Consider the following 21,000-nt stretch of genomic DNA (forward strand, 5'->3'; position numbering starts at 1 on the left):
GCGCGTGGTGAACGTGTGTTTGGTTTCCCTTCCTGTCGTCGGTTTGCTGCTGTGTTGTGATTGCAAAACATTCTACTCTTCCTCTTTAGTGGGGATCTGGTTGGGTCCGAGCTCTTTTCCGTTTGCGAGAAAATTTAGTGTACGACTGAGGGCTCGTTTATGGACGCATAGTTAGCACACTTGGTCTTTCCAAAATCGTTGAAGTTCATATATATATATATATATATATATATATATATATATATATATATATATATATATATGTACATTTGTACAGACCGCCCGAGTGCTCCAAGTAAGACACTCAAGAAAGCATGATCAAGCTGGCACCTAATGTAAATTTGTAAAAGGGCGTGCCTACAATAGGCCATATTCTGCTGGTTGGGGGGGGGGGGGGGTCAGAGCCCCTTAGAGCAAGAACAGGCCCTGCGATGAGTACCGTCACAGGTTCGCCTGCGTTGGGTTCATATAGCAAACTAGCAGTTTAATTTCTGCTCGATAAATTGTTTATTGTCATGGCCGCCGTAGCGGCATAATATGGCGCCTTGTTTCCGGCATCATGAAATTAGTTTGCTAGTAACCGCATCGGGTTTAAGGTAACAAGTTGGCTTCTCCCACATCTCTCGTCTGCGGGCAGCATTCATTTCCAAGCTCTTGCTCTGCCAAATACGCAAATGTTTTTGTTATCTTTCACGCTTGCCTTCGAAAGCATTGTTGTTTCGGCGCGTTATAAGCGCACATCAAATCATTTGATGATCTCGCACATTGGTTTCTCTGAGTCATCAGCTTCTTCTCCGTCTCGCCCAGTATCTCGAAGGAATGTGTGCGTGTTCATAAAGCTGTGATGGCATCATTTCCAATTATTGTTTGAGTTGTTTTCCCACTCACGAAGGATATGGTAGCCGTTTCTGGTAGCACTATGCTACGTTCGTGGTGTTTTCGTCCGTTGAAGCGCATCATGTTTTGTGTGCGGTACTACTGCATGAAACTGACCGTACTCGGTGGGAGGGGAGGGGCGGAAGGATAACAAGGTAATATACTTCTATGTTTAGCGCTATCATGCGGCAAAGAATCCAGGTATCTGATAATTGGGTGCTTAACCACATTGTTTAGCGGTATGGGATAGGCATTCATCTTTATGGCTTCTGGGAATGTTTCAGCAGTCTGTTCTCCATCTGCTTAGTCATATTCGTGACAAAGTATGGCATCACTGATGTACCTAAAACCATTTAGGCCATCGTGAAATTATGAGGCTCAAAATATTGAGCATGCTGATTTTGCACGAAGACATGTTATGTGGCATGCAGTATGGGCATCTGACATAGTTAATATGACATTGGAGTGTTCTACACTTATATGGGGTTTTGAACTGTAATAGTTCTATCTTGAGGATCAGTCTGTGCAGTTCACAGGTTTGCTCGTCTTGTCTAGCCCACCGAATTAAGTTTTTTAGTAGATCTAAACCAATCTAGTTTTGGAGCTATTTGGCTGTGAAGATGCACAGGCTGTTTTGGGAAGACTTAAGGCCACCCAGCCCCCTATGTCATAATAACATTGTTCAGATCCTGTCACACCATTGGCCATGCTGCAGTCAGTGCCAAGAAAAAATAATTATTAAGTTGTTTATGTCTGGCATTCATGAGCACTGTATGCCCATGTAAAACACAACTTAATTGGCTGTTAATCAGTATCGTGTGAGGCATGATGGCATCATCAAACAATGACATATTGAGGAGCATATTTACTAGGCAGATAAGGTGTGTTGTCTAGAGCAGTCTCTTGCACTTAAAAGTGTATCAAAAGGTATAAGTGAACTTATTTCATCATATCTGATGCTTGCTGCAAACCTTTAATTATGGAACATTCCCTTTAACCATGCCAGATGTTAAGTGTGGTTGTGTCCCCAGTGGTACCAACATGACACCTCACTGGTGCTGACATCACACATCAGTGGTGCCAACATCACACATCAGTGGTGCCAACATCACACAGCCCTGACTTAGTGTTTTGAGAATCCAGGGCTGTGTTGAAGGTTATTGTGCGTGCTTACAGGGATGCAATAATATGTCCATGTGCATCAACCAGTATGTTCCCTTTGAGGCCAGCAATGGTGTACTTTTACTTGTAACTGTTGTTCAGCCTGCATGCAAATAAAAGACAGGCAGTTTAGATGATGATTATAGTGTCATGTGCCATGGTTTTTAGAAACTTTGCTGGAACAGTTTATTTTTCTGTAGCAATTGTGTACTTTTGGTGTAGCTTTTTAGTATTTATACATGATGCAGCCACCCTGGAATTGAATGGCAGTGGCAGGGTTTACCATGGCTTAAAACCTTCCTTTTCAGAAACATTAAATCTTGAAAATATATTTGGGATGGCTGCTGTCACAGAGCCACTTACATTACAAAGGGGTAAGTCATCTGGACATACTAAAAGTGGTTATGGATGGTGGAGCAGGTGCTTCTGATGACTGATTCCAGTCATTTTGGATGCATTTAAGTGTGATAATCAGTTTTTGGAATTCCATGCTGTTAATGATAAAAAAACATTATTTCTGTGAAATGCTGTTGACAGTCATTTTCTACAGTTCAAGATATGGCTATGCAATTTTCATGTACACATGTAATTTGGCATTTTATCTATGCATTCTAATGAGTTATTGTTGATAACAGTGATGTATTGGTCCATTTCAGATGTCAAGAGGGCAGTAGAATTGCTGGATAAACTTCAGAAAAGTAAGCAGTGCAGGAAAAGTGCCATTTTTGTGGTATTTATCATTTTCCATGGTACCACACAGCTCTTTACTACAAACACAAAAAATGTACATCTTTAACTACACACAGTTTTTACCTCACTGAAAGTTGCTGTGCACCATTGCTGTTCTGCAGCTTTTTCCATGTTGAGCCCTACACATTTTAAGGTGAATTTGAGCCCTGTTTTAAGATGCTGCTCAGGTTAAAGCATATTCAGATATGCTCAGGCACTTTTTCATCATTCATACAACAATTATCTACTCTAAGCTGAAGGTGTGCTCAGAAACAAAATGAAAAGGTGATGTTTCCACCCAAATCCCCTCAAAGATTCTCTTTAAAACATTATCTTTTTTTAAAATTCAGTACCAGGACCCAAAATTTGCTTCAATGGCATTTCATGTTGTGGTTCATTTTTTTTCTTTTTATCATGTGGCTGCAGTGCTCTTCTGCAGTTTTTGAGTGCATGTTCACATAAACTCTGTGTTCTTACAGCGGGCGAGGTGCCCACGGCCAAGCTGGCGGCACTGCAGAAAGTGCTGCAGTCAGACTTCTTCAATGCTGTCAGGGATGTGTATGAGCACGTGTATGAGACAGTGGACTTGGCTGGATCGCCTGATGTCCGCGCCTCTGCCACGGCCAAGGTAACTTGGGATGCTGGAAGCTCCCCAACATCTCCCTCATCAAATGTTTTAATGTCAACTGGTTCTTATCCTGTGACAGGAGACCTATACTGTGTGGAGCTCTGCTATTGGTAGCTCATTGACATGGCATTGCATAGGTTTTTGCGTTGAACGTGACCGCATTTTGCGGAGATTTTGGCCATCCTTCTGCTCTTTTAGGATTTAGTCGTCATATTGAAGAAACTTAAGTGACTTCAAGCTAGGCCGAAAATTCGTTAAATGACTGGACACTCTCCCTTAAAAGATAGATGCACCAAATGTCTCTTGACTGATGACATTACAGGTTTCATGTAATGCCTAAACAGGCCGGAAAGTCGGCAAAGAACTCTGCCGTCACAAGGCAGAAAGCCATATCTCCGAGTTTTTACGATCATAAAGTTGCTCAGAAAGACAAAAAAGGGGTTTCTCCCATATTGAAGGGTAAAGTAAGCACAGGCAAGGGCAAAAATACACCATTCTGACCGCGTTTACATGGCCAATCCTAAGATAACGTTTTTGAGACGCTTAAACGTAAGGTTTTTAAATTAAGATGCAAAAATGTTTTGCCTTGCGGAAAGAGACGTCACCCATGGGACAATCCGGCAGGCAAAAAGCCGTATGTGTCAAAAAGCCGTATCTTGGAGTTTCGCGACTGAGTCATGCGGTGGATTTCGCAGGCAAAACGCTGTATCGCTTAACCCTGTACATATTTTACATTGCGTGGGGGCAATAATGATTCGAGATATAGGTGAAAATAATGCTTCGGTGTTGAATTGAGAGACAAAATTCGCCGGGCCCGATGACCCGTACCCAACATGGCCCGGCCTGGCCTACCGTGAGTTTTGGGAAGTGATAAACACCGGATCTTGTGACCGTTCTCTTCATACAATGCTTTACGTTAGGTAAGGTCACGTCCGGTACTTGCATTTGTTTGCACTTGGGACCCCGAATCCAAGCAGAATGCTGCATTTCGGGCGTGGGGTTTATTAGTGGATGGGTCTGAAAATGTCGCCAGATTGCCAGCTCCAGCGGAAGCTGAGGGTTAACTGAAAGACTGCCTCATACTTATCGAATGTATTGCCAACAGATGTAAACATTAAGCAAATGCAATGACACCGCAGGCAACCTGATAACCATAAAATGTATCACTCACTGCCACTGAGCCTCATCACCTTTCTGCCATCAAGCCCCAGAATGCATCAAACGGAACCGCCCTCACGTGTTCCGCTCCTGAACGGAACACCTAACTGATGCTGATGGAAAAGTCTGGTAACAAGCGGTGTTACAGAAAAAAACAGATACACAAACTACATCACAAAACCATACCCAAAATAACAGATCCACAGCCGACGTGCGTTGCAGTATTAGGAGCTTCGAATGGAAGGAGCAGTTATCAAACACGTCCAGGGTCATCAGGAGCCCTGTATGATTCGCTTAGTCGTTCAGCTCCCGAGCGGACGAACCGGTCAGGCTCTCCCAAAAGGCACGCCTCTGTGGCGGCAGCAGTGGGAGGAGCTGCTGCTTCAATGTCTCCAGCTTTGCTCTGTTGACACCGCGCGGACGCATCTTTGCCGCTGGCTGTTCCCGTGGGAAGAATGTCGTTTTTGCTAGGTCGAACGCACGCCAGCTGTTGGGTGAGTGGCTTGCTTTGGTGAACACCAGGTCCTGGCCACGGCGAACCTGGATCACCTTGCATGAGGTCAGATATGGTCGGCAGTTTTCCTCGGTTAGGAGCTTCAGCTTCTGGGCACTCACGCCACTTGTGATGTTGAGGAAGTCATTAGGCTTCATCTCGATCACCTTCGACGAGTCTTCGATAACTGTTGTAAAGTCCTCCATATCTGCCACCACTCTACGACGCTTCAGGCTCTTGTTGCAGACCTGGTGGACTGCGTCCGCCGACATCGAAGTGTGGCCCTTTTGGAGGAACTTGAGGGTTACCTGATTCAGCATCTTACCAGGCTTGTTGACGGCCTGCATGAGGCCTGTAATAAGTATCCAATTTTTGTTCTGCCCGGAACAATTATCTAGCCAAATCGTGATGGCCTCCACATCTCGCTGCAGCTCGATGTACCGAACGAAGGCGGAACATACGTCAGCCGCGTCCCGCCCCGCTGTAGCCTCATGCCACACGATCGAAACAGCCTTCGGTTCTCGTTTGCCGAGCGGTGCAAACGTCTCGTTGTAAACCACAAGTCGAGACGTGAATATGGCGACTTTGTGCGGGAGCTGTGGCAGAAGGAAGATCCGCATCATATCTGCGGACACGACAAGCTCATTGCCTTCCCACACTCGTTCTGCGTCTTCCTTATAAGCGATCCGCGCCTCGTTTCTGTGCTTGATGTGCTGGATGTGAGCTTGGCAGTCAAGACACGTCCCATCGTTGTCCCTGCACGTATGCAGTGAATGTGCCGCGCATTCGGCACATTCCTCGTTACCAAGTTTTGTGAACCCTATGTTCATTTCAGCCATGGTTCGATGATATCTTGTTTCTGAGCATATGTTGGTGCCATGCATTTCTTGAAAATGTTTGAAGAGTATGGCTGTATTCAAATCCGGAGGCAGGTACCGCCGCTGCGGAGCGTGCAAATACCTATAATGAGGAGCAACTGGCTTAAATGACATGATGTGATGCTCGATGATTGCGCTGTCCGAGCTGTTACTTGGGGTCTTCCTTCCTCTGCGATCCATGGGGGCTGCTGGCTGAGAAGTGATACTGGCGAGGACTGGCTTGTCATTGCCGTTCTTAAAGCCCAAAGTTGCCAGGAAGAATATTTTGCATACGGGAACAGCTTTGGTGCCAACCGGGAGATGCCACCGAAGGACTCGTCTTCTTTTGTTTTCTTTTTGCTCATCTCCTGATTTCGACCCGCTGACCCGATCCGTTACGTAGCGACGGTACCACTCACGTCTCGCCGACCACGACAGTGAGTTTACTGCAGCATTGATCTCTTCTCGCACATTTTCCGGAACTCTCCGACCACATTTCAGCTGGCAGGTACCCTCTTTGCAGCCCACTGGCGCTGATAGGAGCAGATGCTTGGTTTTGAAGCCCTCAATTTTGTTTTGAGGAGTTCGTGCCCGTTGTCTTTTTTTAACTTTCGTATGGCCAGCGTCCCGGTCGCGCAAGTCTAGGCCAAAGTCGTGGGCTTGCGGGTCCGGGAGGCCTGCGTCCGGGGCTTGCATGTCTGCGAGGCCAGCGTCCGGGTCTTGCAGGTCTAGGCCAGCGTCGGGGGCTTGCAGATCCGGGAGGCTAGCATACGGAGCTAGGTCTGAGAGGCCAGCGTCTTGGGGTTGCAGGTCTATGAAGTTACTGTCTGTGGCTTCCATGTCTATGAGGTTAGTGTCCTGTTCGGTATGGATTGGTTCTGAGCGCAGTGACACATGTGGACTGGAAGTGACGGCAGGACAGAATTGGGCAGCTTCGTTATGACGTGCGTTTGACGTAGAGATGGGAGCGCTCTGGCTGTCACTGGTGTTGTTTATGGCAGAAAAATCGACCGAATGATTACTATCAAACAATACTGACATGTTACCAGTAAACCAGGACATCTCACTTGAACCATGGGGGATGTCTGGCGTGGCGCACATCTCAGAGCCCCGCGCAGTCACTGTAACAGTTGCTGGCAGAGTAGCCTCGGCGACCGCTAGAGTGGCGGCGGCGGTATCCGGCAGGGTGGCGGCGGCGGTAACTGATAGAGTGGTGGCGGTATCCGGCAGGGTGGCGGCGGCGGTAACCGGCAGAGTGGCGGCAGTATCCGGCAGGGTGGCAGCGGTATCCGGCAGGGTGGCGGCGGCAGTAACCGGCAGAGTGACGGCGGTATCCGGCAGGGTGGCGGTGGTATCCGGCAGGGTGGCTGCGGTATCCGGCAGGGTGGCGGCGGCAGTAACCGGCAGAGTGACGGCGGTATCCGGCAGGGTGGCGGTGGTATCCGGCAGGGTGAAGGCGGCAGTAACCGGCAGAGTGACGGCGGTATCCGGCAGGGTGGCGACGGTATCCGGCAGGGTGGAGGCGGCGATAACTGGTAGAGTGGCGGCCTTGGCAACCGGTAGCGGGGTCACGCTAGTACCTGGCGGATTGCTGGCTCCGGTACGCGATAGTGGGGTTATAGAAGCCGGAAGGGTGGCCACAGTAGACAGGCTGGCAGCAGTGCCCGTTGGAGGGGCCCCGGTAGGCATGCAGGTTGGGACGAGCTGCGTTTTCGCATCAGGGATATCTGAAATGCGAAAACACCAGATGTTCAAGGCTGGATGCTGGTTGACCTCAACCAACCAGTGAATGCGAGAGGTTGGGAACAGCTGGCCGGTCGGGGGTGAACGAATATAAACAAACGCCAGGGGACAGTGGTGTGCGAACTTTTCAAGAACTGTCCGTAAACACCAAACCTCGGATTTGAGAAAATGTATGCCAGTTTTAACAGCTGCGCAACAATCCATTCATGTCATAACACGACCAAAACAAGTAGAGCAATTCGTGTAGTGCGACTTGAAGCATGCTCAAGAATCGCATAGTTTAATGCGTACCAGCCTAACTAAGATGTCGTGGGTTCAAGTTCCCCCTTATTGGCTCTCAACAATAGACAAAGTCTATTGTGTCTCATACATGATGCGATTTATGTGCACTTTGGCCTCTCCGCAAGTGGACACGCTAACGGAAAGCGGCAATGCTCTGCAAAAGTAACAATTACTCTATACGGAAGGAGAGAGAGAGAGAAGAGATAGAGACCGACGAGAGAGAGAGAGAGACGAGAGAGTGAGAGAGATGAGAGAGAGAAGTGAGGAGAGGAGGAGACGAGATGAGAGGAATGGGAGAGGGGAAGAGGGAGTAGGAGAGGGAGAGGAGAGGGAGAGGGAGAGGGAGGAGAGGGAAGAGGGAGAGGGAGAGGGAGAGGGAGAGGGAGAGGGAGAGGGAGAGGGAGAGGGAGATGGGAGAGGGAGAGGGAGAGGGAGAGGGAGAGGGAGAGGGAGAGGGAGAGGGAGAGGGGAGAGGGAGAGGGAGGGAGAGGGAGAGGGAGAGGGAGAGGGAGAGGGAGAGGGAGAGGGAGAGGGAGAGGGAGAGGGAGAGGGAGAGGAGGAGAGAGAGAGAGAGAGAGAGAGAGAGAGAGATGAGAATGAAATGAACTACCCAGAAATATGTTTAACGGGCGGGTTTACATTAACAAAACGAATTGGGGCATTGCTATAAACGTGGATACATTGAACTGGATGCAGTTGACATTTCCTCGAGAAAATGTTAGAAACACCAAACGCTGCGTTCCGCATCACCTATTTTTCCAAGTAACCATATCACAGCCATGTGCAAGAGCTGCTTACCGAAAGCCAGGGCAAGTTAAAGACTGAAAACTTATGCATATGGCGAAAGCGCGACACCTGGGAGGGGGGGGGGGGGGGAGCAACGAGGACGCGGACTGAGCCACAAACTTTGAAAATGTATCATTGGACGTACCGGCACTTCCGAAAAAGTGACTATGAATGGTTGTCGCCCCCCCCCCCCCCCCAACTTGGGAGGAATCCCGCTCCCCCTGGCAGACAGGCTTCGTACGAATGCAAATGTATCTTAAGCATGTCAAGACTGATGGGTGAATATCAAACAGAATGTTTGTTAGGTGAATAGTATCGGTCATCACTTACCGAATGCCAGACGACGCTTTTTCTTTGCTGCAATCGTCCCGGTCCAGTATTTGCCGTTGTGTCTCAGTCGCACTCTGCCTCCAGCCTCCAGCGTTGACCCAGACATTAGTCGCATATCAGAAATAGCAACATAGTGCCATTCCCCGAAAGATGTGTCATCCCAATCTACTCTAACCACTCGTGGTTTTTTCCTCTTCCTTTCGTCCATGGTTGGTTCACTTAGGTCAAATTGGGTCAAATTGAGATATTTAAATTCTGGTTAAAACTCAGTCAGACACCTAGTGGCCAAGTTGTTCCGTCTTACGCGGGCTGGCCGAATCTGGCTATACGTCAGGTTTCGGAACGAGGAGTAGGCAGTTTATGTGATGGAGCAGAGGCGTAGCCAGGATTTTTACGGCGCGGGGGCGAGGCGATGTTCAGCGATAAATCACGGTGATTTTAACCCTGTGTGAGGAATCATCTTTGCTACTCACAGAAACATCCAGGCCTCGGGGATCCCAGATTGGGCCCATTGCTCCCCCCCCCCCCCCGATCCCTGCCTGCGCCTCTGTAATTATGCACGTGCAACCGGCAGCACGCGCAATCGTCACGCAGCCGTAGTACTACTTCTGAGAATACGTGTTTCTTGCGACGGAAAATGCATTGGTATCGGGAGCGCTTTTGGCCGGCAAAAAGCCGTATGTCCCATTTTGTTCGGATGCGGCTTTTTGCCTGACGGAAGACTCCTCTTGTGGACCAAAGCACAGTGAACAAAGAGCCGTATGTGCCCTGTGCAGTAGATACGGCTTTTTGTCTGGCTGAAATCGTACTTGCGGCCTTTTGTCTGCCGTGCATCACGGTCAGTTAGCGCGATGCGGCTTTTTGACAGATCATACACACTTATAATTCGAAATACAAAACGCGCGTAAGTGTATGCTCGCCACCATCAGAGGCGTCTTCGCGAAAGCTTCAAAATGACACCAAAAACGAAAAATCGGTGAAAATCGAGTCACGGCTTTTTGCCTTTTGACGGCAGAACTTTGGCACTGTGCAATATGTATGCCCATAGTTTCTTGAACAACTGAACAGCATGTTTGGGCATGGCATCTATAAGATGGCCCGACATGGCACATCATGATGTGATGACAATTTGAACCAGACTAGTGCATTACGTCAAAGCAATCCAGAGAAATAAAGACTCTTCAATGTTGTCTGTAGAACGGTAGCCATCTCCCCAAGCATTAACAAGGGAGAAGAACAAAACTCAGCCGGTGATCTCTGATCATCGAAACATTTGAAACCAAAGTGTATTGCGGTGGGGGCTGCTTTTGACCGCTTTAGTATCCGTGGGTAAAAGACGCGTTTAACCGGAGTCGGAGTCACGATAGTGTGGATCTCAGAGGCCCATTAATTATACAAATCGGGCGACCTCTCGCGAGTGGGGAGTCAGGTGACCTGCTCCGGCTTGCTTCGTCTGCGATTGTGACCATGATGGCAAGTTGAAGTTTCATCGCTGACGTTACCGTTGTCAACCTTGAAGTGATCCTGACAGTCGATGAAACGTAAAGCCCAATCAGTGTTATTATTAGACATTGCCAGCCCTTCGATTTGTCGTCGGCACCTTCATAAATCAGCAGCACGGCAAACTGCGGTACAAAATATGAAGCATTCTTTAGACCTCGTGTCCCATTGTAACATGTGTCAGGTTCTATCGTAGTGTCGGCGGCGAGTCGAAGAGAAAAACAGCAGTCAGTGCCATTTCCTGAACACATAGCATGTCGTCGTCTTTCCCGGCTGAGTTGTGTGGACTTGGTATGCCAGCCGGCGCGTGCCGCAGGCGACGGTGGCCGCGTTCGCTGCCTCCGAGGGCCACGCTCACCCGCGCGTCATCCAGCTGCCCAAGACGGACGAGGGTCTCGGCTTCAACGTGATGGGCGGCAAGGAGCAGAACTCGCCGATCTACATCAGCCGCATCATCCCGGGCGGCGTGGCTGACCGGCACGGCGGCCTCAAGCGCGGCGACCAGCTGCTCTCCGTCAACGGCGTGTCGGTGGAGGGCGAGCACCACGAGAAGGCCGTCGAGCTGCTCAAGGCCGCCCAGCACGCCGTCAAGCTGGTGGTGCGCTACACGCCGCGTGTGCTCGAGGAGATGGAGATGCGCTTCGACAAGCAGCGTTCTGCCCGCAGGCGGCAGCAGTATTGAACGGTTAGTCGGGCAAGAGGGGGGGGGGGGGGGGGGGGCAGACGCAGGTGTGCCGCGCCGCAGGTCCGGGCTTAAACGAGCTAGTCGGCCGAAGGTGGTGACATGCATCACGCAGAGTTACACTCGTGCCGGCATGGTGGCGCTGGCTTTTTCGACATGGCTAAGTGTGGCATGTGATCGTGGAGACTGATACAGTCGGTAACAAATATGTGGTGATGTAGTAAAAATCTTGCAAGCAGTTGGGGAAGGTGCCGAAGCTCCGCTTAACCTTGCAAGTGATCGCCCCAGGGGTGTTGATTCAAGCATACCAAATCCCTGCCTCAAGCCAATCATGAAGCTGTGCTTTGTCTCGTTACTCCGCCCGCCTCTCAACGAATTCGGAAAAGTGGACACATAGCTAACCCCTGATGTACACAACTTTGGTGACGTGGTCGGCTTTCAGCCATATGTGAGCTGCCGTCGCCGCCGCTCACGGTCGGTCTGTGCCTGCCGCAGGAGGTGCAAAGGAAGACCCATCGTCGGCACAGCGAGTGCGACGGCTGCCCATGGCCACGACAGTCAGCGGTAGAGGAGAGCTCCGCCGTCGGTAGCGGGGTCACGCGCCCGGCCTCACAAGATTGTCCCCGATAGCCGTCTGCGCCACTCCAGCGGCGGCGATCCTGGCGGTGGCGGCGTGACGGTTATTCCACGTGGTAGAGCGGCGTGTTGCGGTGTGTGGTGTCCGTGTTGGTTTTCGGCCGGCTTGGCGCGAGTTCTGGGTTCAGTGCAGGAGGTGGTCGTGGTACGGGTTTTGTTGCGGAGCACCTGGCGGCAACTAGTCGCACATCCGTAATGTTTCGGCCGCTGCCAGTGTCGGCCGTTCTGTTCATTCTCCCGCCGCACGCACGTGAGGTCGTGTGTGTTGAGACTAGAGGCGCCATTTAGAAGTTCCCTGTATCCAGCAGGTTAGAGGTGTAGTTCAGATCCGATTCACGTTGTCTGATCACAGGACTGTGTATAATAGGCACCACTCGGTGCACACTGTTGTGCAATCACTGTCGGCCCTGTGGTGTAGGTGGGCCGCCGCCAGCGGAGCGGTCACGTGACGGCCGGCGAGCCGTGCGGCAGTCAGCCCTCCCCCCAACCTCCGCCTTGGGGTACAGCAGGTCCACATCTTCCCCCGGGGTGACGCTGGTGTGTCGGTGATCGCTACCAGACGCCGCCGCCGCCCGTCAGCAGTGCCGCAGACGGTCCGTGTGATGGCGGCGACGCAGCTCGTCCTGCTTCACTTCTCAGCACGTCAGATGCTGCATTCAGTTCCGATCATTTTCTAATTTTGTACTGCGCTGCTGCGTGTTTAGCGTTGGGTTGGCCCTCGTTCGGGAGTACACACTTCCCTACCGCCGTCCGGTCACCAGGGGTCTGCGCGAGCCAGTGTTCAGTTCTGCTGTGATGCGGGTGTCGGTGTTCAGTTGACATTCGCAAAGGTCTTTTCATTGTTTATGGGCAAACGGATCCTGTTCAGAATCCCGTTCACACGGTTTCTCTGAGCGTTCAGTTGTGTGGTCACAAAGTCCCGTCAGCTTTCAGTTACGCATTCACAAAGATCGAGCCTGTGCTCCGTTCCCGTGCACGCGGATCATGTCGGTGATTCTATGTCGTACGAGTTCCATAAGTGTTCATTAGCTCGGAGTCATGGCTCCTCTCAGCGCTGTCGGGTGCAGCTCAGCCGAACCCGGTCGGGGTGTGCTGGCCGGGTCACCGTCATCGGGGCATTGCGACAACATCATGGCTTGCAGCAGGTCCAGTGGTAGTTGACCCTCTTTCGGTGACCGAATACAATTTGCTGTTCCATCGGCGAGCTCGGTGTTCTCTCGTTGGCACGGTGCTTATAATTGACGATGAATTGCTGGTGTGGCGGCGATACTTCTGTCAATGTGCCCACATGGGGCCCACATGTGAAGCATGCGGGACGGATGGGCATGTGTGTGTATGGGGCTGCAAGCGGGCTCCAGCGCATGGTCCCATATGAGCCACCCATATTCGTATATTTTCGCATGTGCTAGAAACGGTGTACTGTGTTGCATCGTTGAGGCTCGTCACATTAAGTGCCGTGATCTGCGAGGGGATGGTTAATACGCTGGGATCCATATGTGAGACAAATCGTTTCTACGAGCCCGGGCAAGATTACGAATAATTGCGACGGATATGTCTTTCATCAAGTTGTGACAAGTTATGTCTTGTCAAGTTATGGTCATTGAATGCTGCTAGCCTAAACTCCGGCAGCCGCCGCTAGGTTTTTACTCGCATTTCTGCACTTGTATCTGACAAAGCTGCTCTCACGACGTTATGTTTCTGTTCGAACTCGGATTTCTGCCTTGATAATCGGCATAACTGCTTTTGTTACGCAGGTATGTTTTTTAACTCGCCTTTCTGCACTAGAAGCCGGCATAGTTGCTCTCATGATCATACGCGATACAGGACTGAAAACTAGATCAGTTTTCCTATTACTGAAAACTGTTCAAGAATTCTCACCTACACCCGGAACGTGTAGTATCGATTCGGCGCGGTGAATATCACTTCGCGGGCCATCCAGCGCAACACATCTAGCCGCAGTGTCTTCCGCAACGGGGTGGAGAGGGTGTTAGCTGCTGGGAAAATGGCTTCGGCGGGAGGGGCTGCGAAAGCGCAGGGAGCGCCACAATGGCAACGGCAGCAACGGCAATACAAAGAGTGGGCGTTCAATCCTGTGGTGATCGTCGCATCGGACATGAAAACAAAATTGTACATTTTGTACATTGGTGCTGTTAACTAGGTAATTTCGCACAAATACTTTGTGAATAAATCTTGATCTGGCCTTTACTTGATCATACGAAGCAGTCTCTGGAATTTGGGTGTTCCATCAATCAGATGGGCTGTACAAGGGAGAGCGGTGGTGTCTAACTGGAGCTATCTGAGTTGTTGGTATGGGTCTCATCTGGGATCTTGTATGGGTGCCATCTGGGTTGATTATTTGGGTCCCAGCTAGATATGCCCATGTGGGTTCCAATTGAAAGCCCAGAAAGGGTGCGTGTGGGTCCCAGTTAGGCCTCACGTGGGCCCCAGGCGGGCTGCCCATGTGGAACCCAGTTGGTTGCCCATGGCATGCCTACATGGAACCGAAATGGGCAGCCCAGGTGGTCCCATGTGGCTGCCCATCTCAGACCCTCATCGCTTCCAGTGGGACATGTCGGCTGGGTGGTAAGAGGTAACTTTCTCATGATTTATAATTTGTGGATCATTTTAAAGCTGTCATATGGTGTATATTCCGTGTTATTGCATGATGCCTCCGCTCACGGATATCAAACACCATATAAGGACCTACGTCTGGTTCTTGAGTACGGGCTATGACCATTCGCCTCAATGCTTGCTGGACAGCCAACTCAGTCAGCCCGGCAGGTTACACGTCACTTGTTCCGCGCGATACTAGCGCCACCTATGCTGACGAGGCTGGGCGACCGGGCGCCAATCGGCAGTCGTGCTAAATTTTGCTGAAGAGAGGGGTGGGGATGAAGTCGATGGACGACCCCTTCACAAGTTTTACGACGCAAATGCTTGAAATAAGGTTCGAAACACACCGTGTTGCCAAGATGATTGCATCGAAGTCATTGCAGATGTTGGGCGACAAACGGTCGACCAGTCTCTCGGAGTCAGAAAATGACAGTGGAACGCATGGCAACAGATCATCACTTTTCTCGTTTATAGAACCGGGTTGCTTTATTACTTTCATACGAAGAGAAGAAAAAAACTAGGCATCGGGCAAAAACGTTGGACATTCACTCGGTCTTGAACCAGAAGTAAAGCTCGTTCAAAATGCGACTTAATGCGCTTTTAATGTAAACATGTTCCGTGACGAAGCACATAAACATCGGGATATTTATCACACGTCTCAGCGGCGCCAATTTGGATTCAGGGAGATTTCGAGCCGGATGTACTGTCACCGCAGGGGCAATCCCCGACTGACGTCACGTGACTTCACCGGCGTCTGAGCAGCAGACACTGCCTCCCTGGGGACAGCCGCGGCCGGGTGAGACCGGTGTGGGGTGGTGCATGTCCTGGTCCGAGCCCCACACTGTTAATGGATCAACATCCGCAATGTAGCGTTGTAATGGGAGCCTACGTTGTTTGCCACATTGGGTGAAGATTTTGCATCGCTCCTGAATCAACATTTACAAGTCATTTTGGAAGTCCTGACGAACGTTGGACTCCACTCCTGTTTATCCTAATTTTCGTACGCTTCAGATCTTGGTACCTGATCAGGCATAGGCGGATCCTGCGGGGGGGAGGGCACGGGGCCATGCCCCCCCCAAAAACAGAGTATGTTTTGCCCCCCCCCCAAACATTCCCAGAACTTCATAAAAGTTTCGTCTACTTACCTCAAAAGATGTACCTCAAAATAATAGCTTACATAATAGCAAATACATAATAGCAAAATAATACCTCATAATGAGGGTTACGAGTTTTGTAAATATGCATGCTGCATATAAAAGATTCAAAAGCATTTCGGTGCTTGAATGGTGTCCCTACTGGGTACTCGCGAGAGGCGCCATGCACTGGACCTCGGACCTCACACCAGCCAGCTGGCGACGAACGGTTGCCCTCTCCCCCCAAACAAAAAATTTCAGGCTAGATCCGGCCCTGAGATCGGGCCGCTGTTTTCTTAATACTAGTGCGAAGGAGCTTGTCTTTTTGTGATACCAACTCCTCCATATGCTGCGCCAGTCTGCTTATGACAGTAGACTCGCATACATAACACTTCGATCGGACGGCGAATGGAGTGCAACATCCCGCAGTTTTTAAAGTCGTAGAAAGAAAAGCAGGCACAAGAAAAAATACGCTCAGCATGATAGCATGGGGTACCCCGGAAAGCCGATTGTTGAGCTGGGCTGGGCATTTGCTGGTCAAGGTCACTGTCTGGCAAGTCTGACCACTTGACATACACCCTCGTTCTTATGGTAATTATGGTTATTCAACCATGCCGACCGCGCGAGTTCTACAGCACCGCCGGTTGCCGTCCACCGCCCGCACCGGCCGCAGATCGCCGTGCAGTGCCCCCCCCCCCCCCCCTCCAAAACCACCGCTGCTCCGAAACCACAACAGCAGGGACACCTTTTTTGGTGTCAAACAGGTTCAAAGTGTGCCCCATAAGCTATTGAACATTTGGGTGCGATTGCACAGCATACCGCAAAGGTATCCCCCAAAACCTTAGAGGTTGCATCGACCCTCCCCCCTCCTATCAGTAAGCTGTTGCACCAAATTCTGCCGTTTACCTGTAACTGTACGTTTGGATGTTGCGAATGAGGGTACTGCTTAGCACTGCTTACCAGCACTGCTTAGCGTATGCTCTGATTCCAGAAATTCGTCCATTAAAAATATTCGCATATAACCGTCATAAGAAGTTTTTCGGGCTCCTGCGATGCCTCGAGTTTTGACACCTTGAGTTTCACTGGGCTTCATATCTGTCCCGGTTCTACCCTCCTACCATATCACACCAAAAGTACGTCCGCTCATCGCTGAGTTTCCCGCCACAATTAGTACCGTACCGGCCGCGTGGTGGCGCTGGTGTCTTCGCTTCGACTGCAGCAGCGGGCAGCGATCAATAGCAGAAGCGCAGTCGCGTGGTGCACGCGGGTGGGGGGAGGCGTCCGCCGGCCGCGGTCGTGACCTGTGCGCCATGCTGGTGATGGAGGAGATCGCGCCCGAAGGAGGGGTGCGGGGGGAGGTCGTAGCCCACCCGGCGCTGGGCCAGGCGGCACGGCCGCCGCCCTCGTGTCGTCGACGCCTCTTCGCGGCGACGTGCCCAGACTCCGACAGCCGACTGCTGCGGGATGAGCTGCAGGCCATCTACGAGCGCCAGCGGCTGCGCTGGAACTTTGACTTTGAGCGGGAGGAGCCGCTGCCGGGCCGCTATCAGTGGGAGTACGTGGGCGGCGACCGGCAGCGGGCATTCCCGACAGGACGGAAGGCCGGCAGAGGGCCAGTCAGTGACCTGACCCCCGCCGCTGCCGACCAGACCTCTCCAGCCGCTGACCTCGCCTCGTCGGCTGCTTCTCCGTCCGCCGTGGCCGATCTGACCTCTCCCGCTGTCGACGTCACCTGTCCGGTCGCTGACCTGTCCTCCCCGGCTGCTGACCTTCCCTGTCCGGCCGCAGACCGGACCTCTCCGGCTGCTGACGTCACCTGTCCGGCTGCTGGCCTGACCTCTCCAGCTGCTGGCCGGCGCCACCCACCAGCTGATGCACCGGCTTCAGATAGGACGCTGCGTCAGCAACACATCACAGGTCAGTGACCCGGCTTATTCAAAGGTCATCAGGTCACAGGTCGGTGGGCTGGTGGGGCACTGTTCTTCAAGCACGAGGCAACCTGGGGGGTTGGCAGGGCCTAGATGCGGAGCTTTTTACCTATGTCGTCAGTGGCCAGCATCAGCAGAGGCCAGATGGGTCGGCGGTCAGAAAGTCACGTCAGACCGGTTAAGGTACCAGTGGGCGGGCTTTTGATCCATGCTCTGGTGCATAGGCAGGTCTCTGCGTAGCGACATGGCGAGAAATAGGCAATGCTTCATAAACCCGCATCATCCGGCTTGAATTGCACTGGCCGTTGCCCTTAGCCTTACCCTTCGCGCTGTGCCTCTGCGGCTTTTTGACCGGGCCAGATTAAACGATGACAGATATGCGTCACAGCAGACACCGCCATGCCCATGTCCTAACCCATTCGTCGGTTTCTTGCACAAGGGTACGGAGGTTTTTCCGTGGCTGCGCTTATGTGCTCCCCCCCCAAAAAAAGGGGTTGAGTGGAAGCCAAAAACCACACCCAACATGGGCACCCTGCTCGCGCGCCCGTTTGTTTGTCTGGCTTCCAGATCCGTCCCAAACGCCTGATCCTTCCGTCACAACTGTCTATGCCCGATTTGGCGCTCGGCTCACGCATCCGGCACCATGACATCATGCATGACGGAGTCTGCCCCCCGATCTGGGAGCCCTCCTCGCAGCGGCTGCTGACAAGAAAACCGCGGCGCCGGGGCACGCGCGGCCGCACCATGATTCAGGCTCGAACAAGCGCTAGTGGGGCGTTTGGCGAGCCCGGGCCGCCGCGGGCGTTGTCCGGCGGCGGGCGGCGCGGCCTCGACGGCGGCGGAGTCGGCGCACTGGTCCCTTGACCGTGCGCTCATAGGGCCGGGTGCGGCGGCCACGGGGCACCCCTCCGCGCAAAACTCGTGTCAACGACGTTTTTTGCAGAGCCAACGTCGAAGCTGGCTTGCGCCTTTTAAACGCGCCTGTTATTTTGGGTTGGTTAGTAGACGGTTAACCAAATCCAGCCGTGTCTGTATGCACCTTTGCCGTCCTGCTTTACTCGCCCTTCCGCTTCACTTGTTTAATGTTTGTGACTGACCTTATTCGTTTGGTTGCGTTTTGGCAGCATGCCCTCAGCCCTGCATAGCCGTGTGTGTGCCAGTGATGTTACGACGGACCGGGGTCTGTGCCGATCCGGAGGGTCAGGGTGTGCTGACCTCACACCGATCTCCTCCGCTGCAGATTGTCTGAGGACCAGGAGGCAGCGTCAGGCGGGGTCACCGCAGCCGGCTCCATCTGACAAGAGAGCCACGTCTGAGACCCCACTGCCGACGAAGAAGCAGTGTTTCGAGGTCCCCGCGAGTGCTAACGGGGCTGAGGAGCCTCAGTAGCGTGCGCAGGCGGCGGACAGCGGCCTGGTTCCGGGAGGGTTGCGTGGACCCCAGGACCACGGCGCCATGGCGGTCTGCTGAGGTCTGCGGGACCGCCGGCATCTGTGACGTCACTGGTGTTGGACAGCCTGCGTCCTCCGGCTGATGAGTGGGACGTCGCTGGCGAGCGTCAGTCCAGCTAGACGCCGGGAAGCTCCCGTGTGTTGCGTCTCTCGGCACCGGACAGTGTTGTTGGTTGGGTGGGTCGGTGCGAGCTTCAGGGCGTATCGCTGCCCCCAGAGTCCGGGTCACCATTATCCCACCCGCTGCTGGGCGGGTTTCTCCGGCTCCGAACTGTGCGGAGGTGGCGACGAGAGTCTTGGTCTGACGCATACTGTCCATCGCCAGAGACCCGCTTCAAGCTGGTGAATAGTGACACTGCTGGACGAAAACACCGGCGTGGAGTGGTGATTGGTGCATGCCCTTGGACAGTGCAAGGAGTACAGAGAAACGTGCGAAATTGTACTATGCGGCCCATTGCTCTTAAGCCCTTGTGTGTACGCTGTGGTTTTTCGTATTCAGCACGCAGATAAACGCGCAGCACTTTTGATTGTGATAATGAGACTATGGCTTCCCAAAACAGCATTAATACACCGCAGGGTCATGCGTATCATCAAACTAGCAATTATATTGGTATCGGTGGTTTGTCGGTTTCCGTGTACGATTGTCTAGTCGACTGATCTCATGTGCGAGCGCTGCGATTTATTTACTTGTTGTGAATGTTGTGGTTTGATTGTTGCGACATAATTATATTCCTGGAAATATTTAAGATATGTTTATGTAATGCGCTGTACGCTCATTTATGGCAGATACTCTGTTATTATGCAAGGACTTGTCTGAGTGGCTGCATGGGGCGTTGTATTGGCGAATCCTCTGTTTCTTTATGAACACGTGCGTTTACCGACTGCAGCTGATACATGACATTTTCCAAGCACTGTTAACGCGTTTGGTTATTTTGCCCCTAGTACGAATAAATCTGATGACTCGTCGAAACGCAATTTTCGTAGGGAAACTTGGAAGGTTAGCTTGCTTACTAAGTAAAGTTAGCATTTGAGGTCTCTTTTCAGCATGGGATCAGCCGAATGAGTTACCTGCAGGTCACTTACTAGGTATCGCAGTAGTTAAAAGGGATTTTGCATTGTTTGCTATAGGACCTCATTACGATGGCTAGGTAACGCAAATACCGCGGCCGGAGAAGCGTATCGTTGAGAAGTATCGTTCTTACCCCTTTGTTTTTGTTCTTCCCCTAACCCGTTCTGAGCACATGACGTGTTCCAGCGCCGTGCCCTGCACTCTCAACGCCTCAACGGCCATGGCTGCAGATCAGAGACGTCGGTAGATGCCGGATCATTTGTGGTAGCGGCTGGGAACGAACGAGTGGAAGAAGGCAGAATACAGTCATACAGAGCGCAGCCTGTCCAACAAAGAACTACGTTGTATAGTCGCAAACCTTTTTGCGCAATGGTTACCAACGAATCTGCCTGTTTGATGCTTGCTAAAATCTGCAGGCCGTCTTATTGCATTCCCCGTTCATTAAGACTCATCTGCAAAACCTTCTCTTTTAGTTGTGATTTGGACAGGGCATTCCAACATTAATCTAAGACCTTTGTTTTCAACCGTCCTGCCGGGCCTATATTTGAACGCAGACAAAAGTATGATAGTGTTTCCTCTGTTGCGGATAAAGCTACAATCAATAAGAGGAGCCGAACGAATTGACCCGACCCCTCCGCTGATAAGCAGGTCAAATTGGCCGTCTTTGCTGAGCAGGTCAGAGGCCCACAGTGAGCGCTGACGCAGGGCGGCAGGCCGACACAGCAGGGCAGGCCGGCCAGCAGTCTGCTGCAAAGCCGCCGACCGGCTGGAGCGACGTGTTCGGGCTTGCCCGCCGCTGTCGGCGGCACCCGTGCACTTCGCACCCGTGTCTCGGCGCTATCACGAGCCCCTGCACTCGGCCGAGCCGAGCGTGCAGCCGATATTGCGGCCGCTGCAGACGTCGCCCAGTGTTGCTTGGAAAGTGGGTTACAGTCGTCTCAGTTT

General features: G+C 51.9%; 2 protein-coding genes across 2 annotated transcripts; both read left to right on the forward strand.

Moving 5' to 3' along the window:
- Window positions 1–950: 950 nt before the first annotated feature.
- Window positions 951–13,065, forward strand: LOC119091883 (protein lin-7 homolog C). The gene is made up of 6 exons (XM_037214794.1): window positions 951–1,031; window positions 2,346–2,411; window positions 2,694–2,735; window positions 3,246–3,394; window positions 10,860–11,228; window positions 11,721–13,065. Exons 2-5 carry the CDS (start codon window positions 2,375–2,377, stop codon window positions 11,223–11,225), a joined length of 594 nt encoding a protein of 197 aa, XP_037070689.1. The 5' UTR covers window positions 951–1,031; window positions 2,346–2,374; the 3' UTR covers window positions 11,226–11,228; window positions 11,721–13,065.
- Window positions 13,066–16,891: 3,826 nt separating this feature from the next.
- LOC119091869 (cyclin-dependent kinase inhibitor 1B) lies at window positions 16,892–19,917 on the forward strand. Its single transcript, XM_037214772.1, has 2 exons — window positions 16,892–17,524; window positions 18,776–19,917. Exons 1-2 carry the CDS (start codon window positions 16,918–16,920, stop codon window positions 18,922–18,924), a joined length of 756 nt encoding a protein of 251 aa, XP_037070667.1. The 5' UTR covers window positions 16,892–16,917; the 3' UTR covers window positions 18,925–19,917.
- Window positions 19,918–21,000: the final 1,083 nt, after the last annotated feature.

The sequence above is a fragment of the Pollicipes pollicipes genome, unplaced genomic scaffold (genome assembly GCF_011947565.3).
Source record: "Pollicipes pollicipes isolate AB1234 unplaced genomic scaffold, Ppol_2.1 Scaffold_3447;HRSCAF=4054_pilon_pilon_pilon, whole genome shotgun sequence".
In the NCBI taxonomy this organism is placed as follows: Eukaryota; Metazoa; Arthropoda; class Thecostraca; order Pollicipedomorpha; family Pollicipedidae; genus Pollicipes; species Pollicipes pollicipes.